Source organism: Triticum aestivum, chromosome 5D, assembly GCF_018294505.1.
Source record: "Triticum aestivum cultivar Chinese Spring chromosome 5D, IWGSC CS RefSeq v2.1, whole genome shotgun sequence".
Taxonomy (NCBI): Eukaryota; Viridiplantae; Streptophyta; class Magnoliopsida; order Poales; family Poaceae; genus Triticum; species Triticum aestivum.
In genome coordinates this window covers 508737741-508746870 of record NC_057808.1, presented here as the reverse complement: position 1 = coordinate 508746870, position 9130 = coordinate 508737741, and the positions used below count along the sequence as shown (strand labels likewise).

General features: G+C 47.6%; 1 protein-coding gene across 1 annotated transcript; it reads right to left on the bottom strand.

Annotated features, from left to right (window-relative positions):
* Positions 1–4010: 4010 nt before the first annotated feature.
* Positions 4011–5967, bottom strand: LOC123125819 (uncharacterized). Its single transcript, XM_044546267.1, has 2 exons — positions 4802–5967; positions 4011–4417 (listed from the first exon to the last, which is right to left on the bottom strand). The coding sequence occupies exons 1-2, from the start codon at positions 5859–5861 to the stop codon at positions 4335–4337; spliced, it is 1143 nt and encodes a 380-aa protein (XP_044402202.1). The 5' UTR covers positions 5862–5967; the 3' UTR covers positions 4011–4334.
* Between the last annotated feature and the right edge of the window lie 3163 nt (positions 5968–9130).

Here is a 9130-nt window from a genome sequence, read left to right as displayed (position 1 = left end):
TGTGAGGAGGCACGTCTCGCTCAGACGCAACCACTTGATGTCTCACATATCATGTGGTGTGAGCTGCAGTTTGCGGTGTTCAACCGTAAGGTGCCCATCTATGGACCTTACCTGTTTCACTTGATCTCGAGGACTTGGGAGCAGCTCTATCCTAATGATGAGTTTGTTTCCCCCGGCTGGATTCGTCATGAGCCCATCAAGCTCCGCATCAAGAGTCAGTGGGCTAACACCACTACCCATGCTGAGGCAGAGGCTGCTAAGATGGACGTGGATGAGGATGAGATTGAGGAGGAGGAAGCAGATGAGGACAACTCTGATGGATACTCGCCGTCATCTTCTGAGCCCTCTTGGGCTAAGAGGCTGAAGAACAAGATGAAGGCTTTGTTCTGCATGCAGGCCAAGGGACAGTACAGGTCTCATGTTGCTCAGAAGGAGAGTCACCGGCGCGACAAGAGGATCTTGAGGACGTTCGGCGAGCAGGTATCACGCGGGTCTGAGAAGCACATCACCCCAGAGGCTGAATGGATGGTGAAGTAGGGCTACCAGTGGACTGAATCTAAGGAGGAGACCATTCCCGCTGCCAAGACCAACGAGGAGCGTGACGAGTGATCGCTTCAGCTTGAGCTACCACCTGTTTCGTAGGTGTCCTCTCTGCCTTTTTGGTGTCTCGATGCCAAAGGGGGGGAGAGTGTAGGATTTGCGAGACTTGTGTCATGTTGTTTTGCTTTGTCGCTTTGCTTTCGTTCTGTTGAACCTCGTTTGCTTTGGTTTGGTTTGTGCTCGTGAGACCAGGTTCTCTTTCCTATGGTGTAAGACATATGCACTCTAGCGTATTTTATTGTCTTTCTTGCTTAGTAACCCATGAGCCTATGCTATCTTGTGCCCGTTACTTTATGCTCATATTTATTATCTTGCCTCCCTGCTTAGTGTTAGTTATTTTGTTGCAAGATATGCCTTGTCTATAAAATATAGGGGGAGTGTTGATCCTAGTATGTGTGCCGTGCAGTCCAAAGCATTTCTCTAGAGAGCACACATCTAGGGGGAGCCCGTCTATATTTTATAGATGTTGGGTTTGCCTATGTTTCATTTTATTTCCCCATGTGCAAATCCCGTATTGTCATCAATCCACCAAAAAGGGGGAGATTGTAAGGGCATATTTATCCCTTAGTGGTTTTCGTGATTGATGATAATGCATTTGCGGACTTATCGTGTGCATTGAGCATTTCAGATATCTCATGTTTAGGCACAAGATGATTCGTTACCCCTCGGAGTCTAGTGAAGACGGAGTTTTCCCTATGTTTCTTTTCGGTGGATTTGAGTCGTAGGAAAGCCGTACTATTAAGAGGGGTCCGCTTTGGAAAGGTTTGGGTGGAATCATCACGTACACGTTTGTTCCTTTTGCACCACCTTTCCTTTGGCTCTTTGGAGCATCCTCCATTTGTTCGTGTCTCTGCAAAATGAAGGACTCCTAGTGTTGGTTGTGCTGGGGCATGCGGTAGTATTGCTCATGGGAGCGGTAGTACCGCATAGGCTCACGGTAGTACCGGCTGCGGTCGCGGTAGTACCGCAGTCCCTTGCGGTAGTACTGCTCCCAGGGCGTGGTAGTACCGTGGCCTCGGGCCAGGCACAACAGCACGAGCGGAAGTAGGGGCGGATGTAATTTTTTACATCCGCGCCCTACGCGGTAGTACCGCTCCAGGTTTGCGGTAGTACCGCGTCGGATTTTTGCACAGATTGAAACTCAGCGGAAGTAGCCACGGATGTATTTTTACATGTCCGTGCCTTCCTAGCCTAGACAAACCCTGCCTTGCGGTAGTACCGCAAGGGCAAGCAGTAGTAGCGCTCTGGCGGTTCTACCGCTCTCTGCTTCAACGCAACAGGGCTGGTCTAGCTCCTGCCGCTCCAGCGGTAGTACCGTAGAGCTAGCGGTAGTACCGCAGGCCCTTGCGGTAGTACGGCTTGTCTGGTGTGGTAGTACCGCTCGTCGCAGGCTGGGTAAGCGGATAACGGTTGGATTTGTCCTATCACTATATAAGGGGAGTCTTCTTCTCCGAGTTGACTACCTCTTCCATCCCTAAGCTCCATTGTTGCTCTAAGCTCCAATTTCGCCCGATCTCTCTCCCTAGCCAATCAAACTTGTTGATTCTCTAGGGATTGGTTGAGAAGGCCCCGATCTACACTTCCACCAAGAGAAATTTGATTCCCCCCACTAATTCCTTGCGGATCTTGTTACCAAGTGTTTGAGCACCCTAGACTGTTGAGGTCACCGCGGAGCCATATTCCATGGTGGTGAAGCTTTGTGGTGTCGTTGGGAGCCTCCAATTAAGTTGTGGAGATTGCCCCAACCTTGTTTGTAAATGTCCGTTCGCCGCCTCCAAGGGCACCAATAGTAGAATCACGGCATCTCGCATTGTGTGAGGGCGTGAGGAGAATACGGTGGCCCTAGTGGCTCTTGGGGAGCATTGTGCCTCCACACCGCTCCAACGGAGACGTACTTCCCTTCAAAGGGAAGGAACTTCGGTAATACATCCTCGTCTTCACCGGCTCCACTCTTGGTTATCTCGTACCTTTACTTGTGCAAGCTTATATTGTGTTGCATCTCTTGCTTGCTTGTGTGCTTGTTGTTGTTGCATCATATAGGTTGCTCACCTAGTTGCATTTCTAGACAACCTACTTTGATGCAAAGTTTAAATTGGTAAAGAAAAGGTAAAAATTATTAGTTGCCTATTCACCCCCCCCCCCCCCTCTAGTCAACTATATCGATCCTTTCACAGAGTGACGTAAATGATCGTTCCCTGAATTTAGGAATCATGTCATAGGGGATTCGGGAGGAACCCTAGAGGAAGTTATGGCTATAGTTTGGTTTTCATCTTAATGAATCTCAGTATTTGTATCACTTGCTAAGATGAGAATTATAGGTACATGTGAGACCATGTTTTAGCTGTATGTAAGAACACGCCTCTCCCGCATGATAAACGTAACAATCATGTGCGTCGATGGTTTAATGATGTTACCAATTCCCTAGGGACAATTCCACCACTACTACCTTCACAACCACAACCACAAACACTTTCTCAGTTTTTATTTTTGTAACTAAAATACATAACAGCACCACTTTTAGTTTCTAAGTACTTCAGTTATACCCTTGCATCCTATATTAGTTGTAGAGAGTCTAGGTAAAGTAGTGTTAAGTACCGGGATAGTTGCTTAAGTGGCATACGGAACGTAAGAGATTAAGACACCTACCTTTAGCTCCCTTTTGGTTCGGCACTCATATACGTCCACATCCACGTTGAAGAGTGCTACAATAACACCTTGCACTTCGGGATTTCTAGGAGTGGTTGGCCACTAGTATCGACCCGTTTCAGGGCACGAAGCAAAGGTGCACGGCGCTTTGACAAAGCGTGCATATTTGGTTTCACGAGGAAAAGCATTATGATCCCTACCGCAAGGAAGTGATCCGTCAACGCAATTGGAAGTCGCTCAGCCATTGTTGGTACAACATTCAAGAGTGCGTCAACAAGTTTTGCGGCTTTATTTATCCTCTAGGCCTTGTTCGGTTGCGTGCGAATCCGAGTGGATTGAAGGGGTTTGAGGGGGATTTAAACCTCTTGTAAGTCAAAATACAAACCAATCCTTGCCAATCCCCTCCAATCCTCTTGGGGAGAGGATTAACCGAACAAGCCCTTAGGTGGTTCAGACTTCAGAGTCATTTCACGAATTCCTTCAAAGAAGACATGTAGGAACCAACACATGTAAAGAGCGGTGTTTTAGGAAGTCAGCTATTTTCGCTCCCCTTTATGTTTTACAGTCACTCACACGCACATTGCAAAGCACATGTAAACATAAGTTTGATCTGAAGCATTTCTCCAGAAATCTAACAGGCAGTTTCTATCAGTCTAGTTGCTTCCATGCCGATGGCTACTACCAGTCCCCAGAGCAGATGGTCTGCTTGTGGGGAAAATTGCTACATGTGGAGAAATGCCAATGAATGCAGTATAGGCCACGAGTAACAGCTTAGATCTCAGATGAAAAACAGAGAGACAGAGGCATGAGAAGTACACATGCTTAAAAGTACCAGTGCCCACATTTCGAATTCAGACATGATATTCAGGTCATTTCCCATAGTAGGTCAGTCGGTTTCCGTTAGAGGATCTTCACGCCCTGCTGGTGTCGCCATACTTCTCACGATCACAAGACTGGAAAGGTCATTACAAAATGCAAGCGGGGGCGCAACACTTCTAAACAAAGTTCCATAGCCCTACTAAATTAACACCAAGTGATGATCTCACTGCAGATCCAGAGCCACACTTGTGCCACATCTAACAACAGTACTACCGCCTCCCTCTTGCTCCAGCCCGGCGAACACTTGAAGCACCAGCTCTCTGCCCCTGGCTAGGGGAAGCTGCTTTAATTGCTGGAGAAATGCAAGAAATCAGAATAATATAAAATCAACTGATTGATGAGTCAGTCCGACCTTAATGTACATTTTGTTAACTCTACAATAACAAAGACATACAAGTGGGCACTAACCCAAACGCACCACTAAGTCCAGATGTTCATATAATCATCTTTCTTGAGCACAACGTGTGCCGTCATGTGTAAGGCTACTTGCTAAGAAACGTATTTTCATTTTATATTGCTTAGTGCCACTAACAGACCGTATCAAGGGATTGTACAGGGTTATATATTTTTTTTCTTTTTGAAAAGGAGGTTATACTCCGGCCTCTGCATCAGAGCGATGCATGCGACCATACAGGGTTATATATATGCATATATATATGCACATAAGTAATAGTACCTGGGATGTAGAAGCTCGTGTAGGGAGTGATGTTTCTGCCACGACCAGACACCATCCTGACTTGTCGAGACTTGAGATCGACCATGTAGGAACCAATAAATGTGCTCACAAAAATGACTTGGGTGCCCTCCGCGACGCCATTAATCCCATAATCAACTGTTTGGGTCATGAGAGCCCCGGCAGGGAGCAGCTTCTTAAGATCGATTACCCTGAGCTTTGTCCATACCATGGCTCCCTTTGGTCCAGCCTCCCCTGACCACAGGGTTAGATTTGTGACATCCACCATAGCAATGAATCCGAGCCCACCGCCTTGCGCCGTCATGAGACGCCCCTTGCCAGCGATCGGCTTCTCGAACTTTGACAAGCAGAGTTTACCGAGGTGAAGCTCGATGATGCCATCGATGTTGAAGTAGAGCGCGTCCCGGACAAGGACGCTTGGAGCACCTTGGTTGGCATAGTAGGCGACTTTGGGGTGACCAACAGTGGTGAGCTCGCTCCACACGCGAGTCTCCGACGAGTACAGCCAGCCCGACGTGACTCCTGCATCACTGGTGGTCACGACGGCGAGACGGAAATCTCCTTGGCAACCGTAGTGGTCGCAGCCTTGCGCGGCGCAGAGCACCGCCGCACTGAACCAGAGCACATGCTCGTCGACCGGAGAGAGCACGCGGCGCAGGTGGCCAGTGAGAGGGTCCAGGACGGTCAGGATGACGGCATTCCCTTCCCTGAAGGAGCGGCTGTAGGGGGCGAGGAGCGCGCGGCCGTGGCGGCAGTCCAGGGGCCTGTCGGCCAAGCGGCCACGGCCAGGGTGGACGGAGGGGAGGGCGGAGGTGCTGACGTAGGCTCCGTCGTCTTCGAAGAGCCCCAGGACGGAGGGCGTCCGGTGGAACTCGAGGTAGCGGCGGCGGAATCCCGGATCGGCGAGGATGCGGAACCAGGGCTTGCAGACGACGGAGGCGCGGACGAGGCAGGCGGGCTCTCCCGGCGGAAGGCGGAGGAGGACCGCGTCGACCAGCTCCGGCGCAAGGCGGAGGAAGAGGTCCTCTGCGAGCTCGCCCATCGGCGCCGGCGGGCGGCGGCGGCGGCGGAGGCGAGGGTTTGGGTGGGGAGGAGTGTGGGCACTGTACGGAGCAAGTGAGACTTCCTGTGTGTGTGTGTGCTGTGTTGTGTTGTGTGCTGGCTGCGTGGCTTGAAGAAAAACAAAAGGAAGTTGGAATAGAAGGTCTGCTAGGTGGGCCCCGGAAGCAGTGAGAACGGGATTCAACACGGGTCCAAGTTTTTCATTGTTAATAAACACGGATTTTTTACTAAACAAGAAACACGGATTCCAAAAAATATATGTGTAACACACATGACCCTCCCCCCCTCCACACACACAGAGGTTTACACATGATTTTTTTTTAAAATATACGAAATAAAGAAATAAATATGGGTAACACCAATTGCTAGAATGGCTTCTTGCATGCAACATTTTTTGAAATCAAATCTTGTGTGTTGTTTTCAACTAAAAATCTTGTATTTTCTTTCGCGAATACGCAAAGCTTGCGTACTTTTCATTGACAGGTAGAAACAGTGGCGGAGCTAGGCAGAATCGTGAAGAGGGGGGAAGGGGGCAGGCACAAATAATGGATGTTTACATCAATTAAAAAAATTCTTCTTGTTTTTTGTCCAAGCTGGGGCATGGCCCCTACGAGCTATAATGTAGCTCCGCCTCTGGGTAGAAAGAGTTGATAGATTTAAGGTTAGGCATGGGCTCGCAAACACAAGTGGCGGTGCGATATGGAAAACCTTAGCATTACAGGGGGGGTTGCTCAGCTCCAAAGAAAAACATGTTAAGTACTCCCTCCGTCCCGAAATGTAAGACGTTTTTTGATACTATAATAGTGTTAAAAAGCGTCTTACATTTTGGGACGGAGGGAGTAATTCAGAGGCCCCGAGCACAGTAGCACGCCTCATCGCGGATGGTTTTAGTGACACGGGTGATGTAGGGTCGATGGCTTCAAAGGTAAAGTCATTCATGTGTTTCCAAAGCTACCATGAAGTGAGGGAGATGATGGAGATGAATCCCTTGCACATCGAAGCTGGGGTCAAGAGGAAGGAGGCGGCCCACCACTCGAGGAAGGGGACGTCAACGGAGATGATGGTTGTTGTGAGCCTACAATGGGAGAGGATCTCCTTCCACACTTGGCGAGAGAAGGGGCATCCGCTGAGCAAATGTTGCATACTGGCTCTTGATAACAGATGATGCACGAGGAGTTGCGAGTAAGCTGCCACGAGCAAGCTGGTTGTCGGTCTAGCATCGTCCTTGGAAGGCTAGCCAGAGGAAGACTTTTATTCGTAGGGACACCCATGTTTTCCAGGCGCCAGTGTGGAGCAACAATGGATCGGACAAACAATTGATCATAACATGACTTTGTCGTGTAGGATTCAGAGCTGGTCGACGCCATTGCAGCCTATCTGGGGAGTTCGATAGGTGCACAAGTCTGACCTAATACCATAGATCGATGTACTGGACGAGGGCGGTAGGACTAAGCGCACCGCAGATGCCTTAACCCAAGCTCGTAGGTGTTGGCCCTCTTGAACAGAGCGGTGCTATGTCTTGAACACAAGATTACGGGTGGAGGCCCTCCTGAATAAAGCGGTACTTGCAGCGGCGGCGGGGCACCAGAATGAAGATCTAGGAGACGATCTTGAAGGCGGATAGGACACTGATACAAAAAATCTTGCATTCACCCATGATTTATTTCCAAGCCGTTCAAAATGCACTTTTGTGGTGGAAGCATTATTTTTTCAATAATCTCAGAGTTGCGAGCCTTGCCTTACGGAAGGTATGGACGACGAAGGTGTGTGTGTCCTCCTCTAATTACCCTCTCTCCTGAATTTCACTGGTGGGCCTGCTCCATGAATTTAATCTCAACCATCCATTCCTAATCAATTTGTAAAAACCACGTATACCATCTGCATGTCTAGCATTACTATCTTCTTTTTTTCCATGGTACACACTTTTTTTTTACAATACACACCTTTTTACTTGTGAGGTGGAAACATCAATTTCTTTTCATTTAGTCAAAACAGTTCTCTGTGTGATGATACATTTTCTCTTGCCGATACAACATTACTAGATGGTGACGTGCGCTTTGCTGCGCCGTTTCTCGGTTGTGAGTTAATTTTTTTGTGGCTATTACGGTTAAAGATGAGCACTTTTACACTGAAAAATGAAGAACCAAACTGAACTGATTTGAGTGGTATTTTGGTTTACATTTATGATGTTCGTATTGATATTTCCATCGCTAGTTGTTTCTGTCTTGGTATATTGTCAGTTTTCTTCTACATAAACCAAATTGATTAACAAACCATTTACACAGAAATAGACCTCTTTTTTTTCTAACTTCCCTACCTTGCGCACGTGCAGGCATAGTCCTAGACCCATGTACGTTGCATGCCCCATGCACCCCAGGTCATTCATGCCTCTGCTCTTAGAATCACTCCCCTTATATTGGTTTTCGTTCCCAAAAGGACTCTAATCTCACTACGTAGTTGCCTCCCAAACTTGAGTGCTAGCACAATGTCGGTCTTTCACCACGAATCCATCGCCCGAAGAGCCCAACGGGGAAGACGGAGAAAGCAGTGACCCAATTGATTGCCTAGAACCAGCAAGCTGGCACCAACCCCTCACAAACGCACAAAGCAGAAAACAGGTTTGCCCCTCCACCGACCACGAAATAGCCCGCACGCACAGAAGGTACCATCAGCATGCAACGCTTCGAAGGACGACGTTCGCTTTGGTTGGCTACCAGTCCCCCTATTAGGCCTCAGCCCACCCAAAGAAGCGGAAAAAAATAAAGAGAAGGAAAAACTAAAAGAAAAGTAGTCAAGATATTTCAAATGTTTAGAGAAAATAAAAAGAAAATTTAGAAAATGATCATGAATTAAAAAATGTTTTTCAGATTTGAAAAAAAACTGGTCGGCAATTCCTAAAATGTTTTAAATTTAGAAAATGTTTGTGAATTTCAGAAAATGTTACTCGCAATACAATCTTGAATTTAGAAAATATTCATGAGCCTGGAAAATGGTCTCGGATTGCAAAAGAAGTTCCCGAAATTCGGAAATTTTCATAAATTTGAAAATACTCATGAATTTTAAAAATATTCACAAATTTAAAGATTTGTTTACCGATCAATACAGTAGCGCCACATCAATGTGTGAATAAAAATCCAACCGTACCACAATCGATCCACTTTCTGACATGTGGGGCCACAAATGCAAAAACCACCTTACAATGGGCGGCAGTCTGACATGTGGGGCCACAAATGCAAAAACCACTTTACA